The 24,876-nt window shown below is 33.9% G+C and overlaps 1 protein-coding gene and 1 long non-coding RNA gene across 2 annotated transcripts in view; both read right to left on the bottom strand.

Annotated features, from left to right (window-relative positions):
- Nucleotides 1–1,854: 1,854 nt before the first annotated feature.
- LOC115211990 (prolactin-releasing peptide receptor-like) lies at nt 1,855–4,333 on the bottom strand. Its single transcript, XM_029780769.2, has one exon. It carries the CDS (start codon nt 3,869–3,871, stop codon nt 2,771–2,773), a length of 1,101 nt encoding a protein of 366 aa, XP_029636629.2. The 5' UTR covers nt 3,872–4,333; the 3' UTR covers nt 1,855–2,770.
- Nucleotides 4,334–4,379: 46 nt separating this feature from the next.
- LOC118763575 overlaps nt 4,380–24,876 on the bottom strand; it is a 145,057-nt gene continuing 124,560 nt past the window's right edge. Inside the window, exon 3 of the long non-coding RNA XR_004999324.1 lies at nt 4,380–5,125. This is a non-coding gene — a long non-coding RNA (uncharacterized LOC118763575). The remainder of the gene's footprint in view (nt 5,126–24,876) is intronic.

Raw genomic sequence — 24,876 nt, 5'->3', positions numbered from 1 at the left:
GTGTGTGTGTGGTGTGTGTGTGTGTGTGTGTGTGTGTGTTACCGAATACTGTTTTTCTGAGATCTCCCAAATTTCAACAGTATCTTTACTGATTTCAAGACGACAGATTATATACAAATGAAGTTTTACAATCGATACATGCTTTTATTTCTCTCTTCAGTACCTTCTTCGCTGCCCCCTCTCGTTCTCCTTCTTTACAATTAGACATCTAGTACAGCTTTATTTTTTCCCAGAAATTATTTAGCTCTGACGACTGTCGGATGAACACACCTCATGGAAAAATAAACTGCGATGCTAATGAACCTGTGCAATGACGGTTGGTGTAACAACACTCGGGATAACAGTAAAGATCAACGATCATCACAGAAATGTGAACACGATAACAACAACAACAACAACAACAACAACAACAACAACAATAATAATAATAATAATAATAATAATAATGCTTTCAATTTTTTGCAGAAAGCCAGCAATATCGGGGAAGGACTAAGTTGACTCCATCGGCCACAGTGCTCACCCGATACGTATTTTATAGACCTCGAAAGACGAAAGGTAATGTACACCTAGGCGGAATTTGAACTCAGTACGTAAAGTCGGACGAAATGCTGGTATCAGTTTTGTATGACCTGCCACCTTCACAACACGAATAACAACAGCAACAATAAGAATAACAATAATAATGATGATAATAACGATAATAATAATAATGAGAATAATGAAATAAATATCAATAATTAACAGTCTTAACGTTAAGTATAATAACAGTAACAGGATCTGCATCAACGAAAAACAAAAATAACAACATCCGTCGCATAGGCAATAATAAGAACCGTAATCACCACCACCATCACAACAACAACAACAATAACAACAACAATAACAATAACAATAATATTATTATCGTTTCTAATGTAGACACTAGTCCTCAAATTTTGTTTGGGAGAGATTTAGTTTACACCATTGAACAGAATATTTGACTGATTTTATCTGATTGATTTTGAATAGATGAATGTCTAAGCTGACCTCGGTGGAATGTGTACAACAAAGAAACGGAAACAAACGTGGCAAGTGATATATATTTGATTGTTTAAGTATTTGGTTGGCTCAACGGCTTAAACAAAACAAAAAAACAATAACAATAGCAATAATAATTGTGATTTCAAATTTGTGTACACAGCCAGTATATTTAGGGAAAGGGCTTTAGTCGTTTCTTTCAGTCGTAGAAGTATCGCTTTCGTAGATCACGAAAGAATGAAATGTGGAGTCGATCTTGATGTAGCCAAGTGTTTTCTTCGTCTCGCTAAGGATCGCCCTAACATAAAAAATTCTATTAGCTATGAAATTTTGGTATGGTGTCTGGTACACGTTTCATCGACCCCAAAATGTTGAAAGGCAACGTAGACCCCGGCGGCATTTGAACTCGAAACGTAAAGATAGACGAAATGCCGCTAAGCAGTTCGCCCGGCTTGCTAACGATCCTGCTAGCTCGCCGCCTAATAATAATAATAATAATTGTAATAATAATAATAACACTAATTATTATTATTATTACAATTATTATTATTATTATTATTATTAATAATAATAATTGTAATAATAATAAGAATTATTGTTATTATTATTATTATTATTATTATTATTATTACTTGTCAGTTGTTTGACCGTAACCAGTTGAGCATGTCCCTTAGAGGCTGACGATATGTGCGTCTCTGATCACGAGGAGAAGTAGGAGGGGGGGCATCATGGCCATGTGTTGAGAGGAATTCCTTGGGGATTGAATAATACACCTCTGGGAACATGGGTGTTTCATTAATAATAATAATAATAATAATAATAATGCGATCTAAGAAAGCTCAGAAACAAGAAATATTTTGGTCTTTAGGAACAGTTGAATAAATCGACTTCCCTTCATGACTGGTGGTTTCATTTAGGTAAATTCGAAAGTATGATAGGCAGCATTAACCACAGCACAACATCATATAAGACCGTAGACACGAAACGAAACATAATACACGTTGTTATATGGCAGTCCTTTTCTCCTACCAGTACAGCACCTAATATACAAAATATCTGGAGCTGAGAGCTATGCAAACTCGTATTCATTTGATCAAAGCGTTGTATTACAAAACAAATTATATTTTCGGAAGTATATCATTAACACTGAGCACTCCAACCTTCACATATGCAATACTCAGATGGATAAAAAGAAGGAGGCATCTAGGAACTTGTGTTTACACGATTCTAATTTCAGAAGTTCCTACAGATTAATAAAGTTCGTTTGTACTGGGATTTAACAAGGAAACAATATATACATATGTTCTCTCTCTCTCTAATACCCTCTCACACACACACACGTATATATGTATATACTACAAGCGAAGTGGGAGACTGGGAAAGTTTTCTGTGTGTAGATGATTTTGAAAATGTAGTTTGCCGTTATAAGTAAGAATCTAATGCAACTTTTACACACATGCATAAACACACACACACAAACATATCACAATATAATGTGTATACAATCTGATATTATTCTTAATTAGGAGATTTATATTATGAAACAACATTGTCAAATGCGATATATCAATGTTAAAAATTAGATTATACATAAATATTTGTGCTTTTACACGGTAATAAACATCAATAACGTAATAACGACAACATTCTAATTGTTTTGTTAAAATTTCAGAAAAAAAAGAATTTTACATGGTAATACATAAAGCAATGTAAACATGGAAAATCTGAGGAGGAGAAAGATATTTCTAGAATGTCATACATTGATTCCATGTGACATGGTATTCATGACAATAGTATTTTGTTGGGTTTCTGTATTATTTCGCTTTGGTTCAAGGAGGGCGTGTCCAGTTCGACGATTCCATTTCTTTTTCGAGTTATCAAATAATAAGCATATTTCTTTTTTGAAGTTATCATTTAGCCATCCATAGAGAAAAGGATTGATGCATGAAGAACTCATGGCAAAACTTTTAAGAAACAAGTCTGTTACTTTGAAAAACTTCCCTTTCACAAGATCGGGGTCAAATTCAACAAAAAGACTGAAAATATTCCATGGAAGCCAGCATATTGTAAAGAGTGTAACTATAGATACAAGAATCCGATTGGTCCTCTGACTTCGTCTATGCTCAGTTTTTTTCACTGGCCTGTTTTTCAAAACAGTATAGATACGGCTGTAGAGAATTGAAGTAGCAATAATGGGAATGCAGAACTGCAGCAGAAATACAGACACTGTGTAAACTCTCCTGATTACTTCTGAAGGCCATTCTTCGCCGCATAGTATTTTATCAAGTTGTATAGCTGGTATATTCAATACAACAAGCTTACTGTATATCACCATAGGAATAGCAGGACCAATTGCCAGAAGGGCAATCAGTAGCGTTAAGCGAAGCGCCATTTTGTTACTCATCCGCTTTCTAAAAGGATAAACAATTAGAATATAGCGATCAATTGCAATCATTAAAATACACATAGTTGAATCGTATATAGGGATAGCAAAAGAGGAATTAAATACAGTACACATAATATTGCCAAATACCCAGTTGTCGCTGAGTTGATAATGAAGCTGAAAGGGTAAATTAAAAATACACATGCCAATATCCGAGATAGCTAGGTTGGCAATGAAAATGTTTGTGACTGAATGAAATTGTTTGTTAGTCATTATTATTAAAGCTATAGTTATGTTTCCAAAAATTCCAATTAACATGATTAGCACGTAGACAAATATTATCACAATTTTCCATTGTAATTTTTGTGTATAGTCATATTCCATCTTAATGGTGAAATTATTATCTTCAAAATAATCTTCGGATAAATTAAACCTTTGTAAAAATTCATTATATTTCAGCATGTTATCCATGGTTATAGTTACGGTAAGCAAAGAACCAATCAATCAATAAATCAACCAATGTCTTCTCAGTGGCTTATTTGTCAAATTTTTCTGAAATTTATGTAGCCATATATTTTTTCTGAATGCTGGAAAACAGTCAATTAGTGTGCTATCCGAATATAATAACGATATATCATCAATATAATAACGAAACCAGCGGTATTTGGATGATAATTACATAAATATTGTTGTGTTAAAATTTTATTCAAAACAAATGTCAAAATAATGAATTATGAAAGGTTACCTTTACATTTGTATACGCGTCGGTCGTCCAAATTGCGCGTAATACAGAAACTTTCCGGTACGATATATATTGTTATTTAACATTTGCATTTGTCGATAAAAATTGAAACCAAAATAGCAGGGATGTTTTTAATTCTTGATTGGATTAACCTGCCTAAATGATTTCATAAGTGCTATATATATATATATATATATATATATATATATATATATATATATATATATATGTATATGTATATATATATATATCGGCTAGATCAACCTTGTAATGTTTTGCACTTATCGTTTTATAATCGACCCTCTTTCGAGCAATTTGTGCTGTGACATATGATGACTTTTCTTGTTATCTTGTATTGGAGAGTGTATATATTTTATTCCGTAGTAACATATTGATGTCTGAATTATTTGGCAAGTTGTTAAATGTCGGGATATGTAAAGTTATGAATGGTTGTATATAGCATTTCTTTCTTGGTATGAAAGAAAATACCTTTCATCGTATTGCATTTAAAGTGAACTGACAGATTTTCGGGAAACCGAGTAACATTCAGTTGATGGTAAGTTTAGAGTGAATCAACGTCTAAATCATGTATTTATTCTAATCCTTGCGCGTAACAGTTTGTTTTCGAGGTTATGAAACATATGTGAAAATCTTTTAAATAATATAACATTCACGTTCTTGTAATAACGTTAATGATTCTGAAATATAAGTATTTGGAATCGTTTATTCTGTGAATATGAGACACTCTTGTGTAAAAATCATATGCTGACTTGCAAAGGAAATCAATTTAAAAAAACGAAGATACGTATGGATTTATGGAAAACACGTCAGAGAATGCAGTAAAAAGAATGATAAAAGTTAATTGTGATACGTCAACAAGTAATCTATGAGGATTTGATGAATAATATTCAATTAATTGTTCAATTAGGTGCAAATCCAGGATTTCAGGTATTCAGGGTAGGATCATTCACAGGGATTTAGTTCTGAAAAAAAAAGAGAGAATAGAATAGGATAATAAAGTTTTAAAATGCCAAAAAATGTAAAAAAAGGAATTTTATATTATCACGATTAAGGATCATATATAAGATTGTGTATATGTGTATATACATGCATTTAGATCAGTGCATATCGAAGACTCTCAGGTGTTGCGATGTTTCAAATTCAGCTTCTCTGAAGGAGTGTTCGATAAATTGAGACTAAATTATGAATTGCCACAATATTAATATTTATAACTCTAGTCTGTTTATATAAGACACTGCGACTAAAACAATACACACAACATACCTCAAAACAGGAGAGCAATATTTATTATGAAAACAACACATTGACAACAAAGAAAAAATACTGAAACGTAATACTGCAAGTGTATGTGCTATACATACATACACACACACACACACACACACACATATATATATATATATATATACACATTAACAAAGATGTACAGGTGTCAGTTTATTAAGGTCGTTTCAAGCGGCTCCATTCAATTGATTAATGAAAACATTACATCGATTTGAATTTGAAAGAAACCATTCTCGTCAGATGAACGCACAGACTTCAAACATAAACGATAAAACATTTTTAGCAAATTTACATTAATAATAGAAACCAAAATATTTACATTGGTTCCGTTTGTTATATCTTTACCAGCAGGAGATTAGAAAATAATGCATACCTTGTCAAGCCTACTATAATTTAGAAGATTAGTTGGAGGGGGCAAGATAAAAAAAGTGGTGAGGTAGTTACTTATATTTAGAAGAATTTACGTAGTGTACAGTCTTCGACCGTTAGAACTAAGGCGGCGAGCTGGCAGAAACGTTAGCACGCCGGGCGAAATGCGTAGCCGTATTTCGTCTGTCGTTACGTTGTGAGTTCAAATTCCGCCGAGGTCGACTTTGCCTTTCATCCTTTCGGGGGTCGATAAATAAAGTACCAGTTACGCACTGGGATCGATGTAATCGACTTAATCTTTTTGTCTGTCTTTGTGCCCTCTATGTTTAACCCCTTGTGGGCAATAAAGAAATATAAATTCATTGGAATTCATCAACTGTACTCTAGTTAATGATGATAAATCAATTAAAGTCAGACAATCTAATAGACTCTCACTGTTCTGGAACCATATATCTAGCTTTATCTATCTACATAGACTGGTAGGTTGCAAGGTTGGTAGTAAGAAAATGTCTGATGCGGAAAATGATGGTTACTGGGAGGAAGGAGGATAGGGGTGGCCTGTACTTATTTAGATTATCAAATAAAGGGGAATATACTTCTTAGATATGTTTTTATTATAAAGACAATATAAAATAAAAATATATGTATCAAATATTAATTGCAAAAATTAAGAATAATAATACTCATGGAAATGAGTTTATAGACAATTGCAGCGTGGAAGGTGTTTATAAGCCATTTAAGAAACACAAAAAACCGTTAGATTCACCTCAAAATTTTAAATTAATTTGTCAAAATATTTTCGTCGCTTTGAGACCGCGACCTGTTCACTGGTTTATAAACACCTTCCACACTGCAACTGTTTTCGTTCGAGCACACGATATCAGATCAGGTCACTTGCTATGCAAGTACATCTCCGTAATGAGTTTATAGAATATTTCTTAAATACATTTTACACATCGATCTAGGTGGAATAATAACAGATCCTAGGGGTTATACCCTATATTTAGGGGAAGTGCAAGTTTTAGCAATCATTGTTAATTTATATGTTATACACACTATGAGGAAGGAGAATTTCAGTTTTGAAGGGGTAAGTGTATAATATAATTATTGAAAGATTACAGATCAAAGGGGTTAAGGAGAAGTAGAAAAGAATACTACAGTGTATGCTTTGAATGATATGACACCCCGGATAACTCGTGCTACCAAATCATAGTATGATATATTTATTACTAACTGCTTCTAAAGTATTTAAAGTTACGAGTAATCTTATGAACACAGTAAACTTTAAGATTTATTAATGAATTAGGCTTCATTTATCTCTATATTTGAATATTTCATATATCCCCATGCAACATAGTTGTCATCAATATCGGCTATTTGTGTAAGGCTGAGCTTCATATACTATATCCCATTTTAGGCTGAATTTACCATTAGTATCATTGAGTTCTCAGATTTTCGAAGACACTGAGGTAGTGTTGGCTTTATGCCTAATTCTAAAGGATGAAAATGGTTACTTGGTCTCAGAACACAGCGGCAGACGAAATACTTATTTCTTTACTACCCACAAGGGGCTAAACACAGAGAGGACAAACAAGGACAGACAAATGGATTAAGTCGATTAGATCGACCCCAGTGAGTAACTGGTACTTAATTTATCGACCCCCGAAAGGATGGAAGGCAAAGTCGACTTCGGCGGAATTTGAACTCAGAAAGTAGCGGCAGACGAAATACAACTAAGCATTTCGCCTGGCGTGCTAACGAATCTGCCAGCTCGCCAACTTATGGTATATATATTGATAACATATCTAAGAACTCTTTTCAGTATACCAATATAATTTATATCATAATTTTATAATTTATAAAATAATCCTTATAATATTTATATTTTGATTCATCCTTATTTTTGTCTGTGTTATACCTTTCACATGAATCTGCAAAGAAATATTTTATTACGGTTTTATAATTTTTTAAATATATTTTGTAATTTATATTATTAAATTTATATTTTGCAATTATATCATTAAATTTATGTATATATATATATATATATAATATATATATATATATATATATATATATATATATATATTTATACAGCTTCTATAACTTATAAAGAGTTTTTAATCTCTCTTTCTAAAACTTCCTTTTATTTTCATAATTGCACGTGTGGCTGTGTAGTAAGTAGCTTGCTTACCAACCACATGGTTCCGGGTTCATTCCCACTGCTTAGCACCTTGCGCAAGTGCCTTCTACCATAGCCTCGGGACGTCCAAAGCCTTGTGAGTGGGTTTGGTAGACGGAGCTGAAAGAAGTCCATAATATATGTATATATATATATATATGTATGTGTATGTGCATATATATATATATGTATGTGTATGTGTATATATATATATATATATGTTTGTGTTCGTGTTTGTCCCCCAACTTCACTTGACAACCGATGGTGATGTGTTTACATCCCGGTAAACCTTAGTATCATGCTTACAAAGAATTAGTCCTGGGGTCGATTTGCTCGACTAAAGGCAGTGCTACATCATGGCCACAGTCAAATGACTGAAACAAATGAAAGAGTAAAAGCGGTACACATTATACATTATGGATCTGGATCCGTCGCCAGAAAATGGTTCACTCCAGTGCCGGCAATTTTATCGGAATCTGCCGTGCATCGTTAACCAGCTACAGAAGATGTCCTCTTCGGGTTAAAACATCGCAGTAGATCCTCTTAGAGAGATTTTAAAACTAGCAGTTTACCTTGTCATAATACATGTGTCCGGGACAATATCCATTTTATGAAACATAATGTTTGCATTTTGTAAAGAACTTGCTTCAATTAAATTTCCGTCTTCAAGATGATCCATAAAAACCGTGTGTATAGCTGTTCTTCATACATACTTTCATTACGAAAATATTTGTATATCTCTATGACATGCTTTGAAATACATTTAATATAAGGTAGAAATGGAGAACATTGAAATTAATTTTAAAAGCGTTTCACATGAAGCTCGGCAAATAGTTCGAATTTAATTACTTTGCGGCTTATCATTTCGATTAGAGTGAAATTTGCCAAATCTAAGATTTCAAATACATTGATAATATAAGGTATCACAAACTGCCAATTTTACTGAAAAAGGAAATACGAAAATATAAAGGTTAGCGGTTTATACGAGTTTTGAAGAGATTACAGCATTAATTGTGTAGTCTAATGCTAGCGTCTGTGGTAGTAGTGGTGGTGGTGGTGGTGGTGGTGCAGATGACGATAAATATCTGTCAAATGTAAATAAGGTAAATAATGTAAGTAATGTACATAATTCCTGATCACTTAAATCTAGAACTGATTAAGATTTGTTCGATATTTGGGTCACTTGTTCATTGAATATGTATTTTAATATAACCGCAAAATGTTCAGCCTAGACAGATATGAAAATAAATGTATTTTAAACCACAAAACCTGGGAAAATCGCGTGTTTTACGAATGGCAAACACTGTAAAGGGAGAAAAATTTGGAGATATGGAAGAGGAAGTAATGATAAGTTCTATCTGGTAACTATGAAATATATAGAAACGTCGAGGTATCTATGCAGAAATGTACACAGGCGCGCACACATACATATATGCGTGTATACTATGTTTGATTATACATGTATAATACACATATTCCATATAGGTGTGTATAGGCATATATATATATATATATATATATATATATATATATATATATATTATATATATATATAAATATATATGTGTGCGTGTGTGTGTGTGTGCGGAGGTACAATGGTCCAGTGGTCAGGGTTGCAGACTTACGGTCGTAGGATCACGGTTTCGATTCCGAGACTGAGTGTTTATTGAGTGAAAACACCTAAAGGTCCACGAGGTTCTGGCAAGGGGTACTCTTTCACCAGTACTTTCTCTCATCCTTCCTGTTTCTGTTGTGCATGTATTTCAAAGGGCCAGCCTTGTCACACTCCGTGTCATGCTGAATCTCCCCCGAGAATACACACACACACACACACACACACACACCACACACACACACACACACACATATATATATATATATATATATATATATATATATTATACAATTGCATGTATGCAATATATAGACGAATAACCACGTAGAACATAACACACACGCACACATTAGCATCGTATACACCCGCGTAAGGTCTTTCACAAACAATCGACGGATTGTTTAGCCAACACATTAAACAAACGACCGATTGATTAGTCATATATTTAACAGCTTGACTAACACTAAAGAAGTAAATGGAAACAGCGCATGTGTTTATCATTAGTGGCATAATGACCCTTCAAACACAAATGCATTAACAAGAAAGTTTTCCTAAAATAACAAAAGTAAATACGTATTTTACAGCGCAGAAGCGAATATTTCTGAAGGAAAATTACAGCATTTGATTAAGCAATAGGGTAATTTCGGTAAGGATGAATTATTTTAGATAGGATCATGTTCATTTCCCTATATTTCATCGAATGCATAAAATTAATATTTGATTGTGTGAAAGGCTTGCAAAATAAAAATAGTTTCAGAACAAAAATTTAAATCCCTGCTAATATTAAGAGATATGCAAAAATAACTCATTGTTTTTGCTTGATTTAAAAAAGTCGTCCAAGAATTTTCGAAACGATCATAAATCACATTTGCTGTGTCATCATCATAATAAATACATTAATATAAAGACACAGAAGTATAATTTAATATAACCGTGAAAAATGAGGTGACATATATTGCATTATCTTAGCATTGTACGATATGGAAAGGTCGTCACATAAATTGCTGAATGAAGTATATGTTTAAAATGTCCTACGGGGAGTTTTTCTTGGAATCTTGAATAATCTTTTACAAGGAAATAAATTAATTTTCTCTTTAAATGGTGGAAGAAATTAATGCTTTAAACATCTGATGTATCGTTATTGCAAACGTGATCTGTCGTGATATAACGATCACTTAAGTATATTAATGTTTCTCCATGTCACCTTTAATTACATCAGAGTGATGCTTACATAAATGTCATGCCTTTAAGACATTTAAATATCTAGGATACGTTTTCAAATATAAAGTGATATTTGTGAATGGAAATAATAATTATATACACGTTCACGGCAAACGCACCCATGTGCACGCGATTTGATCAATAAGTATCCGGACTGTTGCCGTAGCAACGAACCTAAACCACGCAGAGTGACGTCCATTGGCAAAGATTGACCTTACACTCTGCAGAACGTGTGCACTAAGTTTTAACATTCCAGCTCACTTCCGCTGTTTATAGCAGTGCTTGGAAGGAAGGTGTGTAAGGTGTTGTCGTCGTATTGACCATCACAGCGAACGTTGTCATAGCGATACTTTCTCAGAAGCTTGCGCAATGTTGCAAAAAGTGTATGGAGAGGTGTGTATAAGCCGCACACATGTGTACGAGTGGTTCACACATTTCCATCTTGGGTGGGAAAATGTCGATATCTTCAAACGTTCTGGAAAACATGGAACCAAAAGAAGTGAGAAGAAACATTGCAGATGCACATGCAGCTGTGTGGGAAAATCGTTGAACCACCATCAGAGGATGTGAAGATTAGTTTCGGTTTAGTGCAGTCCATTATCACTCAAGATTTGAGAATAAGACGAGACTGCTAAGTTTGTGCCAAAACTGCTTTCAGCTGACCAAAGAGTCATCCGGGTTTCATTTAGTTGCACAAGATCTTCTTGATTATGTCGAGAATGTGGGAAACGTTTTGATAATTTGCGTAGGCCTCTGAGCAAGTATTGCCAAGCTTTTTGCAAACTTTGATGCAGATTCTCTGCTCAGATCACGTATATGGCTAAGAAAGCCTAAAGCCTAAACATTTATATTGCAAAATGAGAGCATACATATATAAAGAATATATTCGATCTACACACTCACTCCTTTTCTTTCTCTCTCTCTCACACACACATACACACACAGAGATACACACACATACATATATTAGACCCATGCGAGGCGGCGAGCTGGCAGACTCGTTAGCACGCCGGGCGAAATGCGTAGCCGTATTTCGTCTGCCGTTACGTTCTGAGTTCAAATTCCGCCGAGGTCAACTTTGCCTTTCATCCTTTCGGGGTCGATAAATTAAGTACCAGTTACGCCCTGGGGTCGATGTAATCAACATAATCCGTTTGTCCTCTCTGTGTTTAGCCCCTTGTGGACAGTAGTGAAATACATATATTAGACCCACACTCACAAGCACACACAAATTTATCATGTGAAAACATAAAGAAAACCGAGCAGTTAATATTCTCACCTTTGTCTGAAAAGCTGAATATGGAACCACATAATATGTTGTGATATTAGAGAATCTTATTCATTTAATGACATACCGTGAACATGTATAACTAAAGCGCCGATGATGAAGGAATAAATGTAGTATCACCAGACATCTTGTTCGACATAACGAACCCCCACACACACTCATATACATACACATATAAATATACATACATACATAATTATATATATGTATGTGTATGTGTATATGTGTGTGTATATAAATATATGTATGAACACACACACATGCATATATATATATATATATGAGTATGTGTATGTGTGTCTGAATGTATGTGTGTAAATATATATACATAAAAATATATGTGTGCATGTATATATGCGTATATATATATATATGTACATACATATATATATATATATGTGTGTGTGTGCATGTATATATATGCGTATGTATATCTATATAATATATATATATATATATTATATAAAGAGAAAGAAGGAAAGAAAGAGAGAGTGTGAGAAAGTGAGGGAGCCAACTCCACACAACATATAGAAAACCTAAATAGATGCAAATCCCGATAAACATGTATTTAGTATTAAATTTGATCATATATGCAAAAAGAAAAAGAAAAGAAAAAAAGAAAAAAACACACCATGCATTTCCTCTTTCATAATCGCATCAATAAGTAATATCTCTTCCTCTTTCTCGTTTAGAAAACAGAAAACAGAAAAAAAAACAAAATCCGAAAAAACAACCGATTCTTTCTGACTTCCGCTCTCTCTATTCTTCAGTAATTTTCAAAATCAAGACGATATTGTTATTACAAACATAATATCGAAGGAGAGAACATGATACCATGTAAAAATTTCGCTGTTTAATAACTTTCCATCTTTAATCTTACTGTGTAAATATTATTTGATCATTATGTTGTTGATCTTTCAAAATTCAATGTTTTGTGTTTTTTTCAAAATATTTTGTGGTTTTAGTTTCGAAATTTCAGATAAAGATTAAGAAAGTGAGTGCACAATGGAAAATGTCATGGAATGTAAGTGAAGAATGCTATTATGTGTATTTATTTCTATGCACATATAATTCTGCATGTATATAAATATATGTATACATACATATATAGGTATACATATAGGTATATATATAGGTATACATACATATATATTATATATATGTGTGCGTATATAAGTATATATGTGTGTATATATGTGTGTGTATAAGTGTGTTCATGTATATGTCTATTTCTATGCATATGTATGTTTATATATATATATATATGTGTGTGTTTATGTGTGTTTGTGTGTGTATTTGCGTTTGTGTGTTTGTGTGCGTGTGTGTATGTGTATTTATAAGCACACTTATTCGAAAACGCACGTGTGTGCGTATGTATCTGTATGTATAGGCACATAAATCCGTATGTATGTATATTATACATACATACATACATACATATATATATATATATATATATATATATACACATACATACATATACATACATACGCACACACGTGAAGTTTCGAATAAGTGTGCTTATAAATACACATATACACACGCACACAAACACACACATACAAACACATAGACACACACGCACAGACGCACACACACACCTATACACACACACACATTTATATACATACATACATATATATATATATATATATATATTATATATATATATACGAAAGTGTCCGCAAATGTGAGAGTGTGAGAGAGAAAGAGATTGCGAATCGAATCTATCATTTCCCAACGATACATATTCTGCGGGGGTCAAGAATTTAATATCACTTGGCAATTATCTTTTCCAAACAGGAAGATCTCAAAAAAATGATAAGAAACTTCCCGACAATTTAGATATTTTCTATGTGTTTAGGATTGAGACTGCTGATCTTAATCATTTTCTCTACGTTGAACTATATTCTGCAAACCTTAGGAATAATTTCAACATCTGATTTACCTTTGTAAATGCAATATTTAAATGGAATCTACAGGCTATTGTTCAGATGAAGTAGGTGAGTTGCACTATTATTTGGAAGCACTCCGTCGGTTACGACGACGAGGTTTCCGGTTGATCCGAATCAACGGAACAGCCTGCTCGTGAAATTAACGTGTGAGTGGCTGAGCACTCCACAGACACGTGTACCCTTAACGTAGTTCTTGGGGATATTCAGCGTGACACAGAGAGTGACAAGGCCGGCCCTTTGAAATACAGGTACAACAGAAACAGGAAGTAAGAGTGAGAGAAAGTTGTGGTGTAAGAGTACAGCAGGGATCACCACCATCCTTGCCGGAGCATCGTGGAGCTTTTAGATGTTTTCGCTCAATAAACACTCACAAAGCCCGGGCTGGGAATCGAAACCGCGATCCTACGACCGCGAGTCCGCTGCCCTAACCACTGGGCCATTGCACTATTATACATCGCCAAAGAAATCACTTACAGAGTCAGCTATGCTCTATTCTCTTTCTGTTGGAAATTTCCTGTAATGTATTTTATATTCTGGGAGGGTATTAACCATTTAGGGCAAACACAACAGCTTTGAATGGCGAAGTATCCACTAAGATTTGTCAAGATTTATGAGTATTGCTGATCAATGGACGTATATTCCCTTACATGTAACTGAAGATGTAATCGTGAGTATATGTATAAGTGTCTATACATTATTCAGAGAAGAATACAGTGTACATTCGAACACATAAGAGATACCCCAAGAATAGGATATCTGACTCACTAGAAAGAGCAGTTAAAACTCCAAGCCACTAATTGTTGTAATTCCGAAACTGATTGAAAGATAAAAACTTTTCCCTTGTTATCCTAGACCCTGCAAGGTTTCTGCAGACTTTATCTACAGATTGACATAAAATAATTTCAGTCTATATCTGGCGCTGCAGGTTGCCGGGATCGAACACAATTTATTTACTGCCGGTTGAGTTCGCATTTGCGCGGTGGATTCGAAAAATTAGAGCCTATAGACACGTGGCTGATTTTTTTTATCGCTCCGCACCTATGGTACATGTTTTGGGGCACGGCAAGCCAACGGTACTTCTGTGTATTCACCTCTCAGGACGGACTCGAAATCCTCTCACTGACAGCTCTCAGTGATTTTCAACACAATAAGGCGTGTGACGGAAGGCTGTGTTAATGTACGACCGCTTTTCGTCAGGTTTCTTGTAGGCCTGTATGGAACGGTGTCCAAATTGAGCGTAATATATAAAAAGCTTACTGTAGGAAGGTTGGTCTCAATTTGTAGCCTTAACATCAAGGGAGCCATGGATGAGTATCAGGACCTTCCTAAGCCTGTCCAAAACGTGTCCCTTTAAGCCTCTGTGAATGGTTAAAGTATTATCTTTGTATATAGAAATATTTGACTGCCGAGACATATTTTATATAATCCTATGTGGTTGCAGTTAATAGCACTGTCATATGCTCCCATCGGCACACTGAAACAGCGTATTGAGGCCGTCTGTTTGACTCAGGTCGATCCTTTCTGGAATTACAGGGTTTTCCTGGTGTGCATTATTATTTCTATATCACTATCATTGACACTAGTAATCAGACACTACCATCAGTAAAAAGGTTATGAACCTCCATCGAGAAGGATTGATGAATCACAGTGCAGGGCAAAACCTCTCCAAGGACCAGACTTCATGCGATAAAACCCGTTAGATATAGTGTGAAAGAGGACCAAACCCCCTCAGTTATATTTTTGGAGGAACTGTACAAAAACAGCATACCTCATTTCCTTTTTTTCCTTGTTTTAATAATTAGACTGCAGACATACTGGGGTACTGCGTTGAAGAAATTTTAATCGAATGTATAGACCTCATAATTACATATTTATCTATATAAGACTTCGATTATCTGTAGGAGATTATTATCTACATTGGTAGTTTACTTTACTCGATCCTCTAAGCTGCTTCCACTGCTATTCCAATGCGTTTGGCATTTTCTGCATTTCTAAAACACAATCTCACTCGGCACCCCAATGTTTCGTCATAAAAATATTGTCATGTATATATGTATGTTTGCATGCATATATGTATGCATGCGTGTATGTATGTATGAATGTGTGTATTTCAAAATGTAACCACATTTGAATCATTGAAGATTTTTTTCCTCAGTCTTCTTTTTCCGTTGGAATTTGCTCTGTTTCTGAAAAAGAGCTTTGTCCGAAACGTAAAACCCCCTTTCTTTCCTTCACTGAGCGTCTGCTAATACTCTACCTGTACCACGTCCTCGCGTTAATGTTTTATTTGTGTTTGTTCTTCGTTTTTTGGGGGGTGGATTTACTGTTTTGTTCTCACTGCCCTGTTCATATTACCACTTTCAAACTTCGCAAAAAATCCTAAATTTTATTTAATTTGTTTTGCGGGAAGGACTGTATCAATGAAGTCGCGTATTGTCCTTGCCTTTGGAGCGTGGAGTAGATGAAACAGGAACAACTGACGAAGGAGAATATTCTTTATGTTTCATGTCACTTTTCTCTGTTTGTTTTTTCGATATTCGAAAAAAAGGGCGTTTTCTATGTTTTTGCTTTTATGTTTTCGTTTCTCATTGTGTTCCACGTTTTCTTGATGTCCTGTGTCCATATATGCATGCATATATATATGAATATATATGTAGGTATGTACATATATGTATGTATATATGTATATATTTATATATTATTTATATTATTATATGATCGAACGCCACGCATCCTTTTCAGTGTATATAAGTTTTTAGCGCCCATACAAAAAACGTATATGCATACCTGCTCACATATGTATGTATATATATATCACCCTGATCACCGTGACCGATCAGACTATCCGATGTTGTTATACATCGCTGGTCACAATGTGCTTCGCATTGTTTTAGCCTTCAAATGACGCCACACCGCTGGCTAAACGAGCAGGCCAACAGAAGAAAGAATGAGAGAAAGTTGTGGCGAAAGAGTACACCACCCCCTGCCGGAGCCTCGTGGAGCTTTAGGTGTTTTTGCTCAATAAACACTCACAATGATCACTCTGGGAATCGAAACCGCGAGCCCGCTGCCCTAACTACTGGGCCATTGCGCCTCCACTATATATATATATATATATATATATATATATAATATATATATATATATATATTATATATATATATATATATATATATATACGTACATACATACATACATACATGAAACTATACACACATATCAACTTATTTCTGAGCGATTATGCATTCTCGTTTATAGCCTAACTGAAAAGGCGAACAGCGTGATATACTAAAGTTTGTGGTTTGCCTGTATAGGCGAAGGTAACATGTGTTGTTGAAGCATATCACGTTAGATCTAAAACATTGTCATCTAATCACAATTGTCAATGCATTCTTAGTCATTTTGCTACGATGTAATTTACTTGAATGTTTCTCAAGCAATATGGTATAACAGAATTCGTAAATTGGAAATACGCGTACAATCTTTTTATTTCATGCTGGTAAATATATTTTCATTTCTGATTGTGTTGATTGCCGTAATCTGATCTATCATATAAAAAATGTCATTGGAGCGCGTGCCTTTCAAAAAGAGTCACGAATGATCCCTGAGTTTTATCTCTTCTGCTTGGAAAAACAATTTATTCCATCTGAATTTTTTCAAACAATAAATCATGACAGACTCGATCAATTTCTAGATTCATCATATTTTACAATCATTAAGTTCATGTTGATATAACCCATAAGATATAAATTAGATATAAAAGTTACATCGAAGACACACACACACACACAAACGTATACACACAGCCACATACGCACACGCACGCCTACACAAGCACACAGATTCACACACACACGCACATGCACGCAAACACGCACACACGTAAGACCCTATGATAAACGAAATATGAGGCAGCTGGCAGAATCGTTAGCACGCCGGGCGAAATGCTTAGCATTATTTCGTCTGCCGCTACGTTCTGACTTCAAATTCCGCCGAGGTCGACTTTGCCTTTCATCCTTTCGGGGTCGATTAAATAAGTACCAGTCACGCACTGGAGTAAAAATAATCGACTTGATCCGTTTGTCTGCCCTTGTTTGTCCTCTCTGTGTTTAGCCCCTTGTGGATAATAAAGAAATAGAAATATGAGGCAGTGTTCATAAAGCATTTAGTTTTATGCAAGTTCTGTTCTACATTAGTTCTGCATGTCCTCAGTGAAAATTCCCAATCCAAGATTCATAGAAAAATGATGCAACTATTACGCGAACAAGAATACACAAGCAGTACTAAATACCGGGCATTTGCCGCGTAAGTTAAAGTTTGAATTGCATAGGACGGACATATAGATATATACGTACGTTCACGTGTGAGTAGGAAGTTGTTAAATTTCGAATGGAAAGACGCGGAAACTTCAGGAACATTTTATTGTAATATGATGGTTGAATTGTCACACATCAACAGTTAGTGAAGCCCTTTTGTACGTATTGCTTGTGACCTTTATAAAGTATCATCATTGTACATTGAAAACATCTCCCTTTAAATTTCACCTCGTTCTTAACGAGACCTACAACTCATAAGACTGGAACCTAATCCCGTCTCTACAACATTTAAGCTACTGATTATTACAACACATTTGAGTTCAAATTCCGCTGAGTTTAAATTCCGTCGGGGTCGACATTAAATAATAATAAATAAATGCGCACTTTTAAAGCTTAGCCAGGCTCATGGTCCCGGTTTTCCGGTCTCTATGGCGTATGTGTTCCCCAGCTGGACAGGACGCCAGTCCCTCGCAGCGTTACTCATTTTCGCCAGCAGAGTGGACTGGAGCAAGGTGAAATGAAGTGTTTTGCTCAAGAACACAACACGTCACACGGTCCAGGAATCGATACCACAATCTTACGATCATGATACTGATACCCAAACCACTAAGCCATGCGTCTCCACCGAGGTCGACATTGCCATTAACCATTTCGGGGTCGATTGAATAAGTAACAGTTATACACTGGGCTCCATGTAATCGATTTAATGTGTTCCCCCAAAGTTGAAGCCTTATGCTTTCAGTAGAAAGGATATTAATACACATCACCATTGACAAGAATGCCGGCTTGCTTCATATTTGGCTGGCTGCAGAAAGCTGGGAACGAGGTATTAATGTGAAATGAAAAATTTCGTTCAAGAACACAATGAACAGCTCGGCCAGGAATCGAAACCACAATCTCAAAATAGTGAGTTCAAGACCCTCAGAACTCTGACATGAAATCGGGAACAAGACAGAATGTATGAAAGACGCAAACTGAACCAGTTTGGTTTAAATACGTCTATCTGACACCAAGCTTATTTATATAGCAAATATTTCAATCACATACATGGAGCCAATATTATATATATATGTATGTATGTATGTATGTATGTATGTATGAATGTATTCAAAATGTAATGACATGTGAATCGTTGGCGATTTTTTTTCCTTCTTCTTCCTTTTCACTTGGATTTTCCTATATCTTCTGTTTCTGAAGAAGAGCTTTACTGGAAATGTAACACCAAATTTTTTTCCTTCCCTGAGCGTCTGCTAATACTTTACATGCATCAAGTCCTCGCGTTCTTGATTTTTTGTATTTCTTCTTCGTTTTTTTTTAAAGAGTTACTATATATATATATATATATATATATATATTATATATATATATATATATATATACACGAGTGCCTTCTTTCAGATTCCATCGATCAAATCTACGCGCAAGATTTTGTCGATCCACGGCTACAGAAGAAAACCCGGAACCATGTGGTTGGTAAACAAGCTACTGACCACATAGCCACTCCTGAGGCCTTATATTTCATTTTTTTTATGTATACCTGTAAGAAAAGATCTTTTGGCATCTCTATTCAATTTGTCAAATATATATATATATAATAATGTAGCAAGAACTTTCTGTTTATTACACGACTATATATATATATATAGATATATATATATATATATATACAAATATATATATGTATATATATAAATGTATATATATAAATGTACATGTATCTATACATATATTTATATATGCGTGTGTGCGTGTGCATTTATATTTATATGAACCGTTTATACATACAAACACACAAATACATACATACATACACACACACACACACACACACACACATATATATATATATATATATATTTACATGCATATACATATATCTACATATATATATATATATGTATATATATATATATATACATATATGTACATATTTATATATATTCATATATATATATATATATTTATATACATATGAATACACATAATATATACATATACAAATATACATATATATATATATATATATATATATATATATATATATATATATATATATGCTCTCGCGTCTCATGTTTGATCTTTGACCTCTGGCCGAAATCAGGTCGCCATGTTGATTCGTTAGCTACTGCACGCATTTTTTCTCTCCTTCTTTCTGTGTTTTTCTCTCTCTGTGTATCTTTCTGTTGAAGAGCGTAGGCTCGAAACGTTAAAGACTTGTTTTATTTATATTTCCTGAGCGCCATACTAATACAATTGTTCGTTTGTTTTCCACCTGCCTTCGTCTTTTGTTATTTTCATAAAGCTTCCCGTTATATATGTATATATATATATATATATATATATATATAATATATATATATATATATATATATATATATATATATATATATATATATGTGTGTGTGTGTGTGTGTGTGTTTGTATGTGTGTGAGTGTGTGTGTGTGTAGAAATATATTACGACTACGTTTTGTTACTGCCTCCATTAAACATTTGATTATAGAGGCCATGACTGTGGAAAAGACACTGTCATAGACAGATGCTATGCAAATGTCTGTTTTAGAAGCTTGCTGTTAGATTTATTCAAAGATTCTATATAACAAGAAAACCATTTACCAAGTACAACATCCTTTAATTAATAGTTTCGAAAGTAATCGTATCAGTAGCTCGTTCAATATTATTGTTTTCACGTTTAATTTTGTGAAATGAAATCCTCTTGTTACAGCCTTATATTGGAAGTGGTAAACTGACAGGAAAAGAGTTTCCAAAAAGGACATCTTATTCGTTGCACCGTAGAAGAAGTATTTTTGGGCAGAACTCGAGCTGTCACTAAACTTATGAAAAGGAAGCGAAGCAAAATTCTGTCTGCCTCTATCTCCCTTTCTCCGTCTCTCTCTCTCTCACTATGTATATATATAAGTTCAACAAAATTTAGATTCAGATGAATATGGTACTTAAGTTAAAGGCAACAGAATTTGGTATGGTAGTATCCATATAAATCAAATGGGGTGATTATAATCGAAACAAGCAACAAGGATACCCAAGATAGTGTAGTACAATCATTTCATGCTTAAAAGTATAAAAATGTACATTGTCTATTTAACTGAAAAAATTCTATATGTGGGTGAAGATTGCTCTACATTTTAAAACTGATGTAATACTTACATTGTTTAATAAAATGAAGTAACATGAAACGTTTGTACTACACTATCTTGCATATCCTTGTTGCTTATTTTGATTATATATATATATATATATATATATCGATCCACTCATGTTTATAATATAGTCAGATACAGCTTCAACTGGTCACAAACATAAGACCGTTTTTCATCTTTTTGGATTCATGAAGATTATCAGCAGATTCTGTAAGAGAAGCTTACTGAAATAGCCGGACGATTCTTTGAATTCTTATCTCATACTACTAATCATGTAAACACACACACTCACACACATATGCAGAGACACATACATAATTCAAACTTAGACTCCGATGTCTTTACGAGGGACCAATTCCTAGGGGAAAGTGGGGCTATGCGACGAATCCAGATGAGCAAATATGGAGGCAGTTAAAGAATATCTACGATTAACGGGAAGGTAGATCATCAGTATCATCAACTGTATGCCAAACGACGAAATGGATAACAGCCCGAAAAAAATATCGATTTCAAATTTTTGGCTCAAGCCCAGCAAATTCGAATGATGGTATAAATCTGCTATGTCGACCCAGTGTTCAAATAGTACGTATTTTATCGACTTCGAAATTGATAAAAGACAAAGTTGACCTCGGTGGATTTGTAATCAGAATATAAAGACGGACGAAACGTATCTAAGCATTTTGCCCGGCGCTCTAACGTATATGCCAGCTTGTCGCCTTATCCCTGGTATACACTGTTACGAATAGCGAGTAGTGTCATCGTCTGAGCAATCAACTGAAGGGGAAACATCGAAACTAATAAAAGGTCGAAAATAATATTGCAGTGTTTTTTGTCTGAAAGCTATAAGAACATTTCACAAGGTGAAAATATATGAACTTTTCTTCATAAATGAAGAAAGCCTAAATATTTTTTCTTCACAGTATATTTATAAAAAATATAAAATGCTATAATAAATGTGCATTCCATCTATAAACGTTGAGGTTTTAGATTTGAAAAAAGCAAAAGAAAATAGAAAATAAAGAAAGGGGATGAAATAAAATGAACACAAAAATTGTATTCAATAAATTATAGAAGTTTAAATCTTATTTGGAAATGTTTCAAGTATATTTTGCATCAACCGAATAATATTTATATTTCGTATAAAAATATGTTGTTGAGTCAAACGATTTTCTTTTCAACTCGCAGAATAATAGAAAGTGTCAGAGAGGGAGATGGAGAGAGAGAGAGAGAGAGAGAGAGAGATGGAAGGAAAGAGATGAACAGAACGAGATGGAGAGAGATGTAGAGAGAGAGAAATGAAGAGGGAAATGGAGAGAGATGGTGAGAGAGAGACGGGGGAGATTGTGCGATAAAGACGGAGAGGGAGTAAGTGAAGGAGAGAAAGAAAAAGGGAATGAATGAGAGAAGGATAGGGAGAGATTGAGAAAGAGTGCGGAAGAGCGGGAGAGGGGGAGAGTCAGAGAGGAAGTAAGGCAGACAGACAAACGTACTGACAGACATGAAAAAGCAAAACAGACACTCGAACCGTTTCGAAGTCATTTCAGTAAAGATGTTGATATACATTAAAGATGTTGATATAGTCAACTCACTTTTAGCTTTGTTTATAATATTTATTGAAGTTGTTAGTTCTTGCTTTCCATATAGTACGAAATATTCTAACCTTTACACTGACAATCTACTTAACCTCATGAAGTAAAAGCGAGTTTATTTTACATTTTATTTTTAAAATTCCAGTTTCTTACGTTGAAATTTATTTCTCATTTCAGAATTACCATAAGTTGACACGGAACATTTCCTAGTTTTATTTCCAATGTTGTAATATGTCAAAATATGATAAATGTATTTATTCACATTGAAAAGCTTCCTGCAGGTAAAAATTAAATACCTATATTGAATGTGATGATTGTGGATATTTTCTGTTGAAGATATAAAATAATTTTTTCTTCGGATAAACGTATTAAAATAATATATAGACTGGAAGAGGTTTTTGAATTTAAAAGAAATAAAATTGAAAACTAAACCTTATGCTATATTTGAAAATATACTATAATCTGCAGTTTAAATTTATTATTCAACACAATTTTAAACCTCTCATATTAACCATTCTATCGTGATTAACTAATTATGTATGTTATCAATTCTCTCAAAATATTTGACGATATGGGCTAGAAATGAGTGCGATTAAAAAAACCTAATTCTTCTTTGTGGACATGACTTTAAAAACTAATACTTCTAATATAATTGAAACTGGAATGGCGCCACTGCTTCTAATTTCAATTCTGCTTTAAACATGGTGCCTTGCGTCTACGAGAGAATGAGAAATAATTTATTCTTTTAAATTTTTTACCATAGGATCGCCGCATAATAATACCTACTTCATCACTGAATGAGCTATTTGCTTCCTTTTTTTGTTTTGAATTCAATTAATTTCACTCTTAAGAATATTACACATGGAGTCGTTTTGTCGTAAAGTAGTAAAGTAGAAATACATTTAACTGAATTTTATATAACGGAAAAGGAACCCATTAATAGAATGGAAAGAAATATAAATAAATAAATGCTCTTACAATAAAAAATACATCGAGATTATTATCTCTAATATATATTTATAAAAAAATTACGTTGTTATAAAAATGACTTTAGCCTCTTTTAGAACATGTTTGTCAATGTTTTATTAGTGTTTAATTATTAATTATACTAAACAGAAACATTGTACTTGTATGACAAGCGATAACATATAATGGCACCAGTGTTTGGTTTATTAAAAAGAAACATTAAGATGCAAGGTGATACAATTTAATGCGAATAAATACAGATACAGGCAGATGAACACAGATACGGAAGGTTTGTTCTCAACATCACATTTTCGCTGACGCATATCCTGATGCATAATAAAAAATGTGGAAAATATTTTCAAATTATGAACCTCCGTTAAGAGGAAGAAATATTTAATATTTAGTAATTTACTGAAATATTAAAAAATGACATGATAAATGACTCAAGAAGCCGGGTCTATTTTGTACAGAACATAGTAAATTTTACCATTAATAGCAGACAATAAGTGTATAAAATACAGGATCCAAATAACAATATTTTACCGATCTCCTACGTTTCTTTAACAGAATTATGCAGTATCGTGGGTAAATAATGTACATTGCTTTATCTTGTTTTGGATTCTCATACCTACATTATTTTTTAGTTATTTTCACAACAGCCGGCTGATATATCATTCTTGTTAAAGACATTGAGGAGAGACTGAGGCTGTGGCAAGAGTCCTGGACAACTTCTGGAGCACTACGGCAAATTCATTAAAGTCAGAGGATCTTA

This window comes from Octopus sinensis, linkage group LG5 (assembly GCF_006345805.1).
Source record: "Octopus sinensis linkage group LG5, ASM634580v1, whole genome shotgun sequence".
NCBI lineage: Eukaryota > Metazoa > Mollusca > Cephalopoda > Octopoda > Octopodidae > Octopus > Octopus sinensis.
The sequence above is the reverse complement of the archived record's forward strand: the minus strand, read 5'-3'. Positions and strand labels throughout refer to the sequence as shown.

Excerpts from the sequence above, each read along its gene's own strand:
- LOC115211990 (XM_029780769.2), bottom strand. The coding sequence starts at position 3,871 with ATGGATAACATGCTGAAATATAATGAATTTTTACAAAGGTTTAATTTA.